Source organism: Durotheca rogersii (assembly GCF_024521655.1).
Source record: "Durotheca rogersii strain YMJ 92031201 chromosome Unknown GGS23scaffold_5, whole genome shotgun sequence".
Lineage (NCBI taxonomy): Eukaryota > Fungi > Ascomycota > Sordariomycetes > Xylariales > Xylariaceae > Durotheca > Durotheca rogersii.
Window position 1 is genome coordinate 168,511 of NW_026251236.1, and position 14,659 is coordinate 183,169.

General features: G+C 55.6%; 3 protein-coding genes across 3 annotated transcripts; 1 reads left to right on the forward strand and 2 right to left on the reverse strand.

Annotated features, from left to right (window-relative positions):
* Positions 1 to 210: 210 nt before the first annotated feature.
* GGS23DRAFT_557148 (Oligoxyloglucan reducing end-specific cellobiohydrolase) lies at positions 211 to 5,487 on the forward strand. The gene is made up of 2 exons (XM_051515694.1): positions 211 to 4,501; positions 4,593 to 5,487. Exons 1-2 carry the CDS (start codon positions 594 to 596, stop codon positions 5,239 to 5,241), a joined length of 4,557 nt encoding a protein of 1,518 aa, XP_051373710.1. The 5' UTR covers positions 211 to 593; the 3' UTR covers positions 5,242 to 5,487.
* A 181-nt stretch (positions 5,488 to 5,668) lies between these two features.
* Positions 5,669 to 6,988, reverse strand: GGS23DRAFT_603693 (kinase-like domain-containing protein; the record flags this gene model as incomplete). Its single annotated transcript, XM_051519500.1, has 4 exons — positions 5,669 to 5,685; positions 5,842 to 6,325; positions 6,382 to 6,762; positions 6,950 to 6,988. The coding sequence occupies 4 exons, from the start codon at positions 6,986 to 6,988 to the stop codon at positions 5,669 to 5,671; spliced, it is 921 nt and encodes a 306-aa protein (XP_051373711.1).
* Positions 6,989 to 10,156: 3,168 nt separating this feature from the next.
* Positions 10,157 to 13,694, reverse strand: GGS23DRAFT_403675 (uncharacterized protein). Its single transcript, XM_051513606.1, has 2 exons — positions 13,183 to 13,694; positions 10,157 to 11,718 (listed from the first exon to the last, which is right to left on the reverse strand). The coding sequence occupies exons 1-2, from the start codon at positions 13,582 to 13,584 to the stop codon at positions 10,270 to 10,272; spliced, it is 1,851 nt and encodes a 616-aa protein (XP_051373712.1). The 5' UTR covers positions 13,585 to 13,694; the 3' UTR covers positions 10,157 to 10,269.
* Positions 13,695 to 14,659: the final 965 nt, after the last annotated feature.

Below are 14,659 nucleotides of genomic sequence, written 5' to 3' on the forward strand. Positions count from 1 at the left end.
AATGGGAGGATGCAGGTACAAGGCTTCAATGTTTTATACTTGAGGTACCTAACCCAAAGTACCACATAGCAGTAGAGGCAGGCAGGTAAGGCAGGTTATCCAGGTACCTTAGGTAGGTGCCTGATGTATAGGCATTGTGAAGTGTATTAGGAGGTACCTACCTACCTACCTAGCCGGGTACTGCACCGAGTAACTGGTAATAACTGATTGATAACACCTAACCTTACGCAATGATCCGTAACCGATATCAACCCACCTTCAGTTCGAGGAAACCCAACCATCTTTTTTCTCTCCTCTTATCCTTTTTCTCCCCATCTCAGTCAGCACCGAGCATCGTCGGAAGGCTTGTACTCCATTCCCTTCTCACCACCCGAGATCTATCTCTATCCACCGTCCTCCTCCTCCTCCTGACCGTAGCACGTTTTCTTCCTCTTGCCGTCACATCGAGCTCGCGTCCGGGTCCGGATCCTTTCTTCTGAAGCCTTACGGCATTTGCCCTCCCGTCCACGCTCCCCTCCCTTCCACTCTCGACGTCAGCCTGGAAGCAAATATCCTGTCATGACCACCACGTCGCCGCCTTCAATCTCGCAGCTATGAAGGCTAGGGGAGCTTCGGGGGCGGCAGCTCCGATATGGTCGGCCGCTATTTTGCTTCTGACTACCCTGTTGTGGGCCGTCCCGGCCGTCCGTGCCGAAAATGGTCCGACGATTGTTGTGAAAGAGTTCGAGAACCCTCCGAATAACCTGAATTATTTCCGAGGCACCAACGTCGCCATATTTCAAGAGGCCTACGGGCGGACCATCTGGAAGTCGACCGACGGAGGCACATCGTGGTCCAAGGTGGACGGAATCGAGCATGACAAGGCTGCCGCTCTGGTTATGCACGAATACGACTCGAATCGCGCCTACATCCTGTCCGCCGGTAACGTCCATTGGAAGACCCACGACCGAGGGGAAACCTGGCAGACCTTCTCGACCGAGGCGTACACGAGCGATTTCCCCGACACCATTGGCCGATGGATGTCGTTTCACGCCACCGATCCCAACAAGATCCTCTTCACCGGCATGGAATGCGACGGGCTATTCTGCGAGGAGCTAGTAATGTACACAGAGGATGGATTCCAAGAAAAGGCTAAGTTCCTACGCGGACACACACAGGCCTGCTGGTGGGCCAAATCGTCGCCACTCTTCACTACGGGCAATGAGGAATGGGACGACCGGAGAGTGCTGTGTATTGTCAGGGGCGGCGTCTTTTCGCCCCAGGAGGAAAACCGTCTCTTGATTTCCGACAAGTACTTCAGCAAGACGGACGGAGTCGTCCAGGAGTATGAGCCGAACCTGACCGGCGATGGGCCCATGCAGGGCGTCATAAGCATAGTTGAAGTCAAGAAATATCTTCTGGTGGCCGCCGCGGCGCGCAATACAGCCGAGATGGCCCTGTTTGTGACTAGCGATACTCAGACGTGGCACCGTGCCGTCTTTCCCCAGGACCATCCTCTTCTCAAGGCCTCGTACACCGTGCTGGAGAGCACCAACTACAGCATCCAGATTGATGTAAAGACAAGCAGGCGGCTCTCAAAACCCATGGGCACATTGCTGACCAGCAATTCAAACGGAACGTACTTCACGCGAAACGTAGAGCACACCAACCGAAACATGGAGTCGTACGTCGACTTTGAGAAAGTATCCGGCATCCAAGGCATCTTCCTGGTCAACCAGGTGGAAAACTGGGAAGAGGTCGAGGAAGAGGGGAAAGACAAGAAAATCCGGACCAGGATCACCTTCGACGACGGTAGAACGTTTGAGCCGGCCAAGGCGGGTGATGAGGAAATCCATCTGCATTCGGTCACAGAACTGAACAACGTCGGCCCCGTCTTCTCGAGCCCCGCCCCTGGTCTCGTTATGGGCAATGGAAACCTCGGGAAGCACTTGAAAGGCTACTGGGAATCACGTCTCTACATTTCGGACGACGCCGGCAGAACCTGGATCGAGGGTCCCGAAGGTCCCCACAAATACGAATTCGGCGACCAAGGATCTATCCTTCTCGCCATCAGAGACAGCAAGGAGGCCAATGTGACGGAGATCGAATACTCCCTAGATCACGGCAAGAACTGGGAGACGGCCAAGCTGCCAAACGACCTAAGCGTTTGCCCCTGGACCTTGACAACCACCCAAGACTCAAGTAGCTTAAAGTTCATTCTCACTGCTCGTAAAGGGTCCAGGGCCTCGCCGACCGGATTCTACGTCATCTCCATCGACTTCGAGGGCCTTCACGAGGATACGTGCAAAGAAGACGACATGGAAGATTGGTTTGCACGGGTCGATGACGACGGCAAGCCAAGTTGCGTGATGGGACATACGCAGAAGTACCACAGGCGCAAGAAGGACTCGAAATGCTTTATCAAGCAAGAGTTTAAGGACGTTAGGCCCGAAATGACTCCGTGCGAGTGTGGTAACGCTGATTTCGAATGCGACTTCAATTTTGTGGCAGACGGCGACGAGTGCAAACCTGCCGCCCCGGTCAGAGTCCCCGAAGGCGCTTGCAAAGCAGATAATCCGGACGAGACGTTTAAGGGGCCCTCCAGCTGGCGCCTCATTCCCGGCAACGAATGCAAACGCACCGAAGGCGATCAAAAGGATAAACAGAAAGAGTGGAAGTGCTCGGACGCCCAAGGCTCGCCCAGCACGCCTGGCGATGACAAGGTTGGACATGTTTTCACGTTCTTCAAAGGCGGGTTCAATCGTTTTGAGAAGCACTACTTGGAGCGAGGCGAGTCCAATAACGAGGCAGACGGGACAATAATAGCGAGGCCTTACAAATCAGACCGAGACACTTACGGGGTCGGCGATGTCTTCATTACACATAATCACGGTAAGAATTGGACCAAGGCTAAATTCCCCGGCGATGAGGGGATTTATTCCATTGTCACCCATCCTTACGTTAAGGACATGGCCTTCTTCTTGACGCAGGGAAAAAAGGTCTTTTACACCGTCGATCGGGGTCGACATTTCGATTCTTTCGAGGCACGAGATCCGCCGGACACATCCTCTAGCAGGCCACCGCTTTCGTTTCATCCCGACTCCAGAGACTGGCTGATTTGGCATGGAAAAAAGTGCAACGGCGGCGACTGCTACATGGAGGCTTCGCTTTCGACAGACCGCGGCGATAGCTGGGAGACGATCCAGCGGTATGTGGAGAAGTGTGAATTCACAGGTTCGTCAGCGTACAAGTTCCGGAATTCCACCCAGATAGTCTGTCTCGCAAGGAAACGCGAAGACAACGAGGAGAAGAACCCCCTTCAGCTCCTCTACAGCGACGAGTTCCCGAAATATAAACTAAGCGTGGCCTTGGAGGACGTGAGCAATTTCGCGACCATGGCCGAATTCATCGTGGTCGCTACCGAGAACAAGACGGAGAAGACACTGAACGCGCTGGCCAGTGTGAACGGGAAGGATTACGCGCCCGCCCGATTCCCGTACAACTTTGAGGTTCCGCATACGAATGCGTATACCGTTCTCGACAGCTCCACCCACGCGGTCAACTTATTCGTGGTGACCGAAGAAGAAAGAGGTCGGCGGTACGGATCGATCCTCAAGAGCAACTCGAACGGAACTTCGTACGTCCTAAGCATCCCGGGCGTCAATTGTGACGATAGCTATTATGTAGATTTCGAGAAGATGCTCGGCCTCGAAGGTGTGGTGCTGGTCAACACGGTCGAGAACAGGGACAGCGACTCGGAGCCGAAGAGGCTTCAGACGCGAATCAGCCACAACGACGGGGCCGCGTGGGGCTTCCTGCCACCTCCTGAACGGGACCTCGACGGCAACCCGTTCAGCTGCCACAGCGAAACCGGTGACGAGGCGTGCGCCCTCCACATCCACGGCTACACTGAGCGGGTAGATCATGGGAAGACTTACTCGTCCAAGTCAGCCATTGGCATCATGTTCGGTATCGGCAACGTCGGTCCCATCCTGGGAGATTTGAAGGACGCGGACACGTTCATGACAACTGATGCGGGACTGAGCTGGAAGATGGTGAAGAAGGGAAGCTGGACGTGGTCTTTCGGCGACCAGGGGTCCATCGTGGTCCTCGCACAGAGAAATACGCAATCCAAGTCCGTATCCTATTCGCTCGACCGCGGCGACACGTGGGAAAACTATGTCTTCTCGGATAAAGATGTCACCATTACCGATATCACGACTGAACGGTCCGGCGCATCTCGAAATTTCATCCTGTGGGGCCACCAGAAGGAGAAGCTGTTCACGGTCAACCTCGACTTCTCGGGTCTAGCGACCGAGCAGTGTAAGGACGACGAGGACCGAGATAAGTCTGACTACGAACTGTGGCTGCCAACGCATCCGCTGCAGCCCAATAACTGTCTCTTCGGCCACAAAAACTACTATCTACGGAAGAAGAAGGACAGGAAGTGCTACAACGGTGATAAGCTTACGCATCTGTACCGCGTCGAGGATTGCGAATGCACCCGACAAGACTTCGAATGGTGAGTGCGCGTATACGGAAGCTTGCTAACTTAACCAGCCGTGCATGTGCGAATCGCCTGATCGCCGGATGCTGACTCGCTTTGGTGACAGTGATTACAACTTCGAGATGCACAATCACGGACAGTGTAAACTAGTCGAGGGTCTGAAGCCTCTGGACCCGGTGCAGGTCTGCAGGGAGAACCCCGACGAGTTCGAGTACTACGAGCCCAGCGGGTTCCGTCGAATCCCGTTGACAACTTGCAAAGGAGGGTTCGAGCCCGACAAAGCGCTCACGCCCCACCCCTGCCCAGGCCACGAGGAAGAGTTCGAAAGAGCGCGGGGTGTGTCGGGGGTCACGATCTTCTTCGCCGTCGTCGCTCCGATCGGCTTCGCGTCGCTCGCGGGCTGGTGGGTCTACCGCAACTGGCGGAGCAAGTTCGGGCAGATTCGGCTGGGGGAACAGAACGGCCTGGACAGCGAGTCGCCGTGGGTCAAGTACCCGGTCGTGGCGGTATCGGCGGTGGTGGCAGTCGTGGGAACGCTACCCCTGGTGGTGGGCGGCTTGTGGCGCAGCGCGAGCTCCGCCCTAGGGAGGGCCAGGGGCGGTGGTAATGGCGGCGGCCGTTACAGCTGGCTACGGGGAAGCAGCCAGCGGAGGTATACGACGAGAAGCAGTTTTGCTCGAGGTAGAGGCGACTACTCTATCGTAGACGAAGACGAAGGCGAGCTTCTAGGGGACGACAGCGATGACGAGATGTAAAGGGCGAGGTTGCGGAGGACAGTTTCGGTCGCATCGCGGGGGAGGATCAAGGAGCGCCGAAGGCATTGCACAGCTTACAAGGCGCACCGGTAAGGTTTGGTTAGGATAGTCGAAAGATTATATATTGGGTAGAAGTCGACCTAGGCGGTGGACGGTGCTCGGTGGTGGTCGTTGTCTGTATCATGTACGAAAGGTAATGAAATTCAGTTGTCACGATCAAAAACAATAGAGAAATAGTTTTCGCGACTCCGTTTCGGTGCAGAATCAGGCCCGTACTCGATTCAATACTCATCATCCCTACCCTCTCGGGGTGTTGGTGAAGCCAGCCCCGTTGACTTGGGTATCCCCCCTGACTTCTGTAATAGGCCATCACACGATAGCCCAGAAGGGCACGTGCAGTTTATCCGGTGGAATGGAAAGGGAGAATTCAATATTGACTGACACCTGGGATTAGGGGGCTATAGCTATGTATGTCTGTACTCATAAGACGTGTTGTTGCTGTCCAGCATGCCGTTTCCTGAATGGCCCCGGTTTTTGTCCGTCAGCCCTGGCGCCCCGCGTTACCAGCTGCTCCACCGTGGGGTCGAAACTCAGGCGTACCGGCGTCATAAAGATCATTCCAAAACATGATTTCCCGAAGCCTCTCCTCACTCAAGTTGGCATTGGCAAAATGCTCCTTTTGGGGCGTTCTGATCCTGCGGTGGACTTCGCCAGCCGTCTTCCAGCCAAAGAAGCCAGCCATCTCCCAATCAACAAGCCCGACAATCCTGTCATTGTCAACTATGCAGTTGGACTCGGTGAAGTCGTTGTGCATGAAACTCATGTCCGGGTCGGTGTTGGTGTTTGAGAAGAGGATATCTCCTTCCAGGGCATGGATACGACCGTTGCTGAGGATGTTAGGGTCTTGGACGACGTGGGAGCGAGCCCGGCGTCCATCGGTGGGCTTTACGGCGTGTAACTGTCCAAGTATCTCTCGTGCCTGCTGCTTGAATGCTTCCTTTTGGTCTTGCGATAAGTACGGCCATGCGACGGTCAAACTAACGCCCGGGAGTCTTTCCTGGACTAGTACCTGGCGACTATTGATCTACAGAAGTGTAAGCGATGGGGACGTAACGAAGAAGCAAGAGAGAGAGCAAGCACCTTGCCGGAAAAGAAGATCTCCGGCACTCTAACGTCTTTCAGGATGCTCTTAGCAATAGCAACAGCCTGCAACCCATTGGCATCAGCGTACGAGTAGTCGATCTCTGTAATATGCTGGCCGTTCCCTGGATTGTGAAGATGGCTCGACTTGACGATGACGCTGCCAAGGGCGAACACGTCGCGGCCGCCCTCGTCGGCCGGGTAGATCCTGATGGATTCATCGCAGAGATCAACAACTGACGCCCAGTATCGCAGAGAGGCTGCAGACTGGGACTTGACGTGCTGGAGATCGACGCGAAAGTCGTCCTGTCTGGGGAAGTACCGGCCGTAGAACGGCACGTCTGCATACCGGTCAGCGGCGGGGATTTTATCTGGGTCGGACTCGTACGGATTCGTTATAAAATTGAAGCAGAGATTGGACAAGATGGGTGAGGAGCGTGAGTTTGGCGATGGCGAGCTATTTGGGAACGTTCACATATTGGAAAATGAAGGCTTTCACATCTGTTATCTATTTGCTGAGGCGTGGAGCACCGCCCAGGGTGGGACCAATGACAGGCGAATGCTGAACCAACAGCCAACACGTAAAAGCGATCGGCCGAAGCTTCATGAGTAGGCTGTCGAGGGTCCAGAGATCGCGAGACAGCCGATCTGCGAGGGCTCGGCCTGGTCAACCCGAGCGGTCTAACCGGGGCCTAGGAGACCAGCACGATCTTGTTGTTCTCGCCCTTGTAGTATCAGAGAAGAATCTGCATAGCCAGGCGGTCCCGGCCGCCGTTCCCTCCCGGATCGCGGAGGGCCTAGAGGTCGATGTCCTCCGAGCAGAGGACCTTGAGCCTTGGGTCGTCGTCGCGTTCGTCCACACGTTCACACACACACACCCAGCACCTCTTCACGCGTGACTTGATGTATGTGCTTGTCCGTGTTGTATTCTACGTCTGTATAGGCATCCGGTTCCTCCTCATACTCCTTCACTTTTGCCGTCAGGTTTGTCAGCTTTACGTAGGCAGATCAGCTCGTGTTTTTAACAGCCGGTCTACATGTAGAACGTCCGAAGGCACGCATCGTCGATCCGGCGGTCGAGCCCGATGTGTGACGCCGAGGTGTCGCGCACGCAGAGGAAGCAGAGGCGATAGGTAGGTATATGAAGAAGTCGGGGACCCAAGATAAGCTTCATAAGAACCTAGGTATAATACGTTTTCATTTGCTTACTAAAAGGGTAAAATATATCAAAGCGGAATATTAAGTAAGGCTAGATAATGTACCTGATCCATATGTAAGCAGAATATAAAATAGTAGCTTTGCAGAAGTCTAATAAAAAGAAAACTAATTTGGATAGATTTTTTAACTAAGAATGCGATAGGACGGCATCTCGCTTTAAATCTCTCAAATAACACTAGACTCCCGGGTCCTAGCTCTTGAGCTCCCCTTAAGCTGTATTGTAGTGCCTCTATGGCCTTAGATCGCGATGCGTATTTTGGGCTTTTAGGCTATAAAGTAGACTTTAGTTGGTACCTATAGTTAAGTTCAGGTGTAGGGTGGACAGGCAGGAAGTCCGGGCGGAGGCGGATGGGACGACGCACACATACCTGCGTACATACCTCTAGGTATAATCTACCTACGTACTACAGGTACATATTCGCCTACATATTATCCCTACTAGCCGACGGTTCTCGTCCTCGTCCCCGTCCTCCTCTTCTCTCCTAACTCTCCCGCTCTCCCGCTCTCCCCCGAGCACCTTGCATACATTATTAGATATATGCCTATGTATGTGTTGTGTTGGGTATGGGTAGGAGGGAACGCCTACCGACATAGTATATATGTAGGGACGTCATGCATATATTGCATGCCCGCCGGCTCGGGATACTACGTCGACGTGTCTTAAAAACAGACGCAGAGAGAAGAAACGCCCCCGCCTCCCTCCCCCCACTCCGAAGCGACGGCAGAGGGTGAGGGTGAGGGCGACGGCGACGGCGATGGCGATGGCGCTCCGGGGCTTTTTTTTCTCTCGCTGCCAGCCCGTCGTCTCGGACTTCGCTTTCCAGTACTAGCGGCCCCCCCCCCCCCCCCCTACCCACTCCCCTCCCCCCTCGATCGCACTATTTTTCCCCTGCCGCCACCAAAACGTCCGTTATCTGCCTGCGTGGGGGAAAGTCGGCACCGTAAGTAGGTTTGTGGCGGTCAGGTCGGCGCCCGCACGGGCCCTCGCCGTCGCATGGAGGTAACATATATGTAGGTAGGTATGTCGCTGGTGGGGTACCTAAGGCAGGAGGCAGGAGGGCAGGCGCCGGACGGACGAACCTTGGGGGACTTTATTTAGGTTCTTCTATACAGGCGCTAGCCCTCGAAGGGAACGTTGGGGGGGTTGCACGCCTTATGCACAGACCACGTACCAAGGTAGGTACATACCTCTACTCTACACATATATGTAGGTACGTGCGGTTGGTACCTATCTACTTACTGACTTAGGTATGCAAGGGACGTACGTGCCCGGCCTGTCGGGGCTGCCCTCCTCAGTTGGCGTTAGCTCAGGCAAGGGACCAACCTGCAACCCATGTAACTCACATGTACACACATCCGTATACATACACACATACCTTAGGTAGGTTAGGTAGATACCTAGGTAGGTAGTATATAGCAGACGGTACCTACCTACCTACCTACCTACCTATAGTATGCATATGCATGTACATGTACCTGACACGATTCTGGCAATGTCCGTTGGCACGGGGGCGGGGCGTGGGACCCCCCGACCTGAACAGAGATGCCCACGGGGGGGAAATGTCCGGGTGTACTACCCAACGCGGTACCTGCCAAGCGTAAGTCGACGCCACCCAACGTAAGCAGGTACGCCGCCACGCGTACCTGCAGCAAGAGCTACCTACGTTAGGTACCTAAGCCCCGTCGCACTTGGCTTCTACCCTCTCTCTCTCTCTCTCTCTCTCCGTAGAACCTCCCTTTCCCTTTCCGACTGCATGCTGTGCGCACCGATGCGGACAGGCGCATGCATGCCTGCATACACACATGCCTCCGTGCCTCTGTGCCTCCGTATACAGCCTCACCATACCCCAGGTAGGAATGTGGGTGGACAGGTCTAGGTAGGTATATTGCGAGGCGTAATGCCTACATTAGGTAATTCATCAATTCATCCAAGCATCTCGTGCACGTGCGAGAACTAGCACGTAGGCTGACAACTATCCCCCCCCCCCCCTTTTCCCCCTGGGTCTTACCTAGACAAGGAACCGTCGAGGCGCCTGAGGCTGTCCTAGATTGGTTGACGCGACTAGCGCCAGATAGTCTCGCCCGCTATGAGCGCCCAACGTCGAAACCCGGCTGGTCACTTGTCGCAAATTGGGCCAAGGGCCCTAGGAACAAGCAAATAACTATGAAAGCTAAGGGCGTCGTGATGGGAGCAGGCATTTGCGTCGTGTAACTCATGGCAAAATCACTGCTGCTCGTCTCAAGCACGCATCTCGCATCCCACTCGCGAAGCCCTGCAGCAGCAGCAGCAGCAGATATATATAAAGATATGGATACGAGGATATATAGCTTAACATTTTTAAATATACCACTTCGCCGGTTGCTGGGGGGGTTGAAAAAAAAAGAGAAAACCCCCCCGCCATCAGGCTAAACTCCACATAACTCCAGGCCATGATATTTTCCATGATTCTAGGCAGCCAGAGGCCAAGTGACCTAGCTGGCGACACAGTGTGAGAGAGACAAGCCCAAGAGGCGATGACGAGAAACAAATGCAGTGCAAATATCGAGAGAACATGTTCTGCCAGCAAGCCGAGAGGGGGATCGCTCAAAAGATTCCAGAGAGGGGGGGGGAAGGAGGGGGAGCGGGAAGGGGGATCCAACCCTACGGTGCTCAGGCCCGCAGTTGGCAGCTCAACTTCGCCGTACGCGATTCCAGAGACGCTTCATCACGCCGTTGTCCGCTGGCGCCGGAGGACCCAGCTCCCGGTCTATATCTGCGAAAATCTTATCGATGCTCTCCTTGGCGCCGTGCTTGGCATGAAATGCGGGCCCGTGCATGTCTCCCCGCGAAGCGATCGATCGAGACGGCCTGTGCGAGTGTTGTGGCTGCGGCCCTGGCTGCCATCCGTATATCTGGTCTTCGCAGGCCCGCAAGTCGGGTCGCGTAAGCGTCATACGTAGCGTCATCTCGCGCGAAGCCGCCGGCGCTTGCGCATAGGCTTCTGCGTGCCTCGCCGAATGATGGGGTTCGGCGCCGGCGAGCTGGAGCGGCCTGGCATGCTTATCCAGCTGCGGAGTCCTGGGCGACTCCGGATCTGACACCGACGCGTCCTCGCTGTAGGTAGACGATTCGTCGTCTGCGAGGAACGTCTTAAACTGCTCCGAGTCTGCCGAGAGCGGCCCACGCGGATAGGCCCTGGCGCCTGGGAAATCCCCGTACGGACTTGACGACGAAGCATCGTTCGACGGGAAGCCAAACTCGATCGCCTCGTCAAACTTCTGGGGCGAGGCGAGATAGACGCGCAATTTAAGGCGCGCCTCGGGATCCTGATAATGGGCGGCCGCAGGGTCGATTGAGGGAGACGTGAAGTCGTGGACGGACTGCTTCGGCGTGATGAGCGAAAACGCCCGAGATTTCCGCCGGCCATGTTGCGAGTACGCGACCGGGCTGGGGAACGGGAAGCCGGCAATGGGGAGCGCCGTATCCGTCGTCGCGGGCCGGCTCGACGACATGGACGAGCGACCGAACGGAATCTTGGAGAAGGAGAGGTGGCGGCGGAAGGCGGGAGTCTCCGGATGCTTGGGGGACACGGGTACCGGCACCCTCGGGTGCACGGGATACTCGTCTACAGCGAGGCTCAGGTCGAGGTCATCGTCCTCGTCGAGCCACCGGAAGCTGTCGTAAAAGGCGTCGTGGGTCTCGCCGTGGACATGATCCGTCAGTAGGGAGTCCATGCTGGGCCGCGCCGACGACGACAGGGTAGGCGGGGGGCTGAAGTGCCGGCTCATGCGACGACTGATCTTCAAGATGGCCTCGTCCGCGGCATCCAGGATGACGCTCTGCCTCAGCTGCTTGGCCACGATGACCTGCTCCTCCCTGGTCAAGTGCTTTTCCCTAACCTTGGCCGGGAGCTTCGCTAGGAAAGCAAAGTCGGCCGAGGCGGAGACGGCGTGGCCCCGGAAGGTGGGAGCAGTGATGGGCCGAACCGGCGGCGAACTGGCAGCGCTGGCAGTGCCGGCGTCGAGATAGGCGCGCCGAGGAAACGGCGGCAGGTAGAGATCGGAGTCTAGGTCGAGTAGATGTTGATCTAGGATGCCGGAGGTTTGGGCGAAGCGCAAGCGTTCCAAGGTGGAGAAGTACTGCAGAAGAGGGAGGACGCGGGGGGGAGGGGGGAGTTTTTAGTATAAGCACTCGTAACGTCTGGGAGGAAGTCGGGCGATGACAACAGGAAGCGGACGGGTACGGGGAAGAGGAGGGGAGGGGAGGGGGAGAGGAGGGGGAGGGAGAGCGACGAAAAGGTATGGGTTGCGCCGTGTCTGGGTTGTGGTGTAGTGTCGTGTTGTGTGTGCTCTGATGCAGGAACGGGCATAGTCGATAGATAGTGTGTAGGGGACGAGAGAGCGCAGAGACGGCGATCCTATCGCCCTCGTCCCATCGCGCCCATCCCGTCCGTGGCCGCTAGGAGGTCATTGGCGCATGCATGGGTTGCATGGATGCATGGATAAGAGCATGTGCGCTTGCAAAGGCCCAAAGCGCTGCATAAGAGAGACAGGCTACACATATGCACCGCACCTATGCACCGCACCTATGCACCGCACATATACGCACCCCCCATATATTGGCACACATCCACACACGCAGCCGATACAGCAGGTATGCATAGGTACGTAGGCAGATGCACACACCATGTAGCGAGTACCCAGCACTACCATCAATCGTTCGCGTCGTCGCGGCAGTTGGGGCGCACATCGTCAGGTAGCAGAGCTCGCAAAGGCGTACCCCGTACACGTATGCGTACCAATATGTATGTATTGACGTGCGTGTGCAAGGAGGAGGTATATGTGTGTGTGTGTAAGTGCGAGTGTGTCTGCGCACGAGCCGTGTCTGTATAGGATGCCCACCACTAGCGGGCTCGGTCACTCGCTCGCCCACCCGTCTTGGCTGAGAGGGTATAGGTTTAGGTTCGACAAGTTGGTTTAGGATGAGGTTGGGTCGTCCGGCTTTTTTTTCTCTTCCCTCTGCTGCTCCCGCCGCGTCCGGTTGCTGGCGCTGCTGCTTAGCAGTGTTAGAGAGATGGCGGCTGGCCTGGGTCATGCAGGTCCCATCTGCTCTCTAGAGGAAAAGATCCTCCCCTCCCCCCCCTTTTTTGTTCCTCGATGCCCATATGGGCCTTGCCAATGGGCTGAGTGGCGAGCCAGACAAAGTCACGGCAGCGCGTTTCTACACACCAATCTCCTGCAGCCCAGCCAATCCGACAAAGACATCGCAGAGAAATGATGCACCCCACAGGGTGCCGAGACTAGCTACAGAGACATCTCGTCTCGAATCGAGCAAACAAGTGATAACAGGTAAATCAATATGTGAGCGAAAAAAAAAACAAGACAGGGGGAAAGTCATCGATCAACTTTATCGAGAGGGGCAGGCGGGTGGGGTGAAAGGGGAGAGAATAGGGGAGGAGATGGGAGAATGAGAAGGCGAACGGCGATGGCTTGGGCAATATCGGGCATACTAAGACATGGTGGCGTCGGGTTTTTCTTTTCTCTCCTCTCCCCTCTTCGGCTAATGACGAGAATGACGATGGCAATAAACACGTCGCAACTTACCTTCCGCCGGATAGCAATAGGGAGAGCCTCGAATTCCTCGAGATCCTTTCGGGTGAGCCGCGGGCGCGGCGCCGAAGCCAAGTCGCGGCCGTGCTGGTCTTTATCCTCTTTTGCTCTCCTGCCTCTCCTCGTGGCGCCGTTGCTGCCCCCTCTCCTAGTATTCGATAGGGGTCCCGGTAGCCATTGCAGAAGGGGAGGACACGACGAGTTCGCATTCGGCTTCGAACTCGGGCGGGATCCTTCATCTTGCTGCTGCTGCTGTTCCTGCTGCTGCTGCTGCCGGTGCTGGTCGAGGAGGCTGTTGTGGTAGTCTACCGTGCCACCCAGAACAGCGGCATTGAGGCGGGAGGTCTGAAAGTCGAGATAGATGCCGTCACTTGCGAGTCTAGCGTGGTGCCGCATTCTTGGTGTGAGAGACACGGGTAATGGAGATTTACTGGTGGTCGCGTCGGGTACGTAGTTTGGGTAGCACTCAGGTATGCCAACAGCATTCCACTTCTACTCAGGCCGGATGTTTGTGCAGAGGCATCATCTCCGTCCGCGTCAGACGTGGCAGAAGCTATTGGTCGACGGTTAAGAGGGGAAAGGGGGGGGAGAAAAAAAAAATAAGACGGTAGAAGGCTCTAAAATAAAATAAAATAAACCCGTGAATAAGCAAGCATGCAAGCATGCAACCAAGAGAGGAGAGAGAGAGAGACTCGAAACGGACAGGATAGAACACGAACGGGCCGAAATAATAAGAGAAACGAGAACAACAGACGGACTTGATGATAAAACTGGATGCGGCGAGAGAGCTGTGTTCTCTGTCGGTTCAGTGCGCATCGCCGGGAGAACAAGAAAACCACTTCCACACGGTGGAACCCGCACGGCTGACAGGAGGAATGGAGAGAGGAGCTACACGAGCAGCACGAGCAGATACCTCCACCTACGCAGCGAGACAGTGCACTAAGCAGGTACATCCAGGGCCAACCTCAGGTACCGACTTCGGCGACGTTGAAAGGGCTGCTAAAATAAGTACCTCCTCCTCCCTACCCTACCCACATACCTAGATCGTCACACTCCTTACCAGGTACCTTACGTAGCAATACCAACACGCTGTTCCCGAGTGCTGGGAATTTTAGCGGGACTCCCAGCAACCCTGGCCTAATCTACATACCCTTAGGTACCTATCTCTAGGTACCTATCTCGCCATTCCCTGGAAGCAGGACCTCGGGTTGGGGGACCTTGGGCGTGTCTATTCATACGGTCTATTGGTATCGTGAAAGTCACCGGCGTCTATTGGTTCGTTTTATAGCACATCCACCTGGGTATGGCGGGAAGGGGGGGGGGAAGCCGGAGCGAGCCCGGAGCAGATCTGTTACGTACCGACGGAGGCAGGTAGGTAAGTACCACAACAGTAATGCCTACATACATTTGGTACCTAAGGTGGAGCTTATAAGCACTGGGAGGTTATGGACGGACAGACAGACAGGGGCTA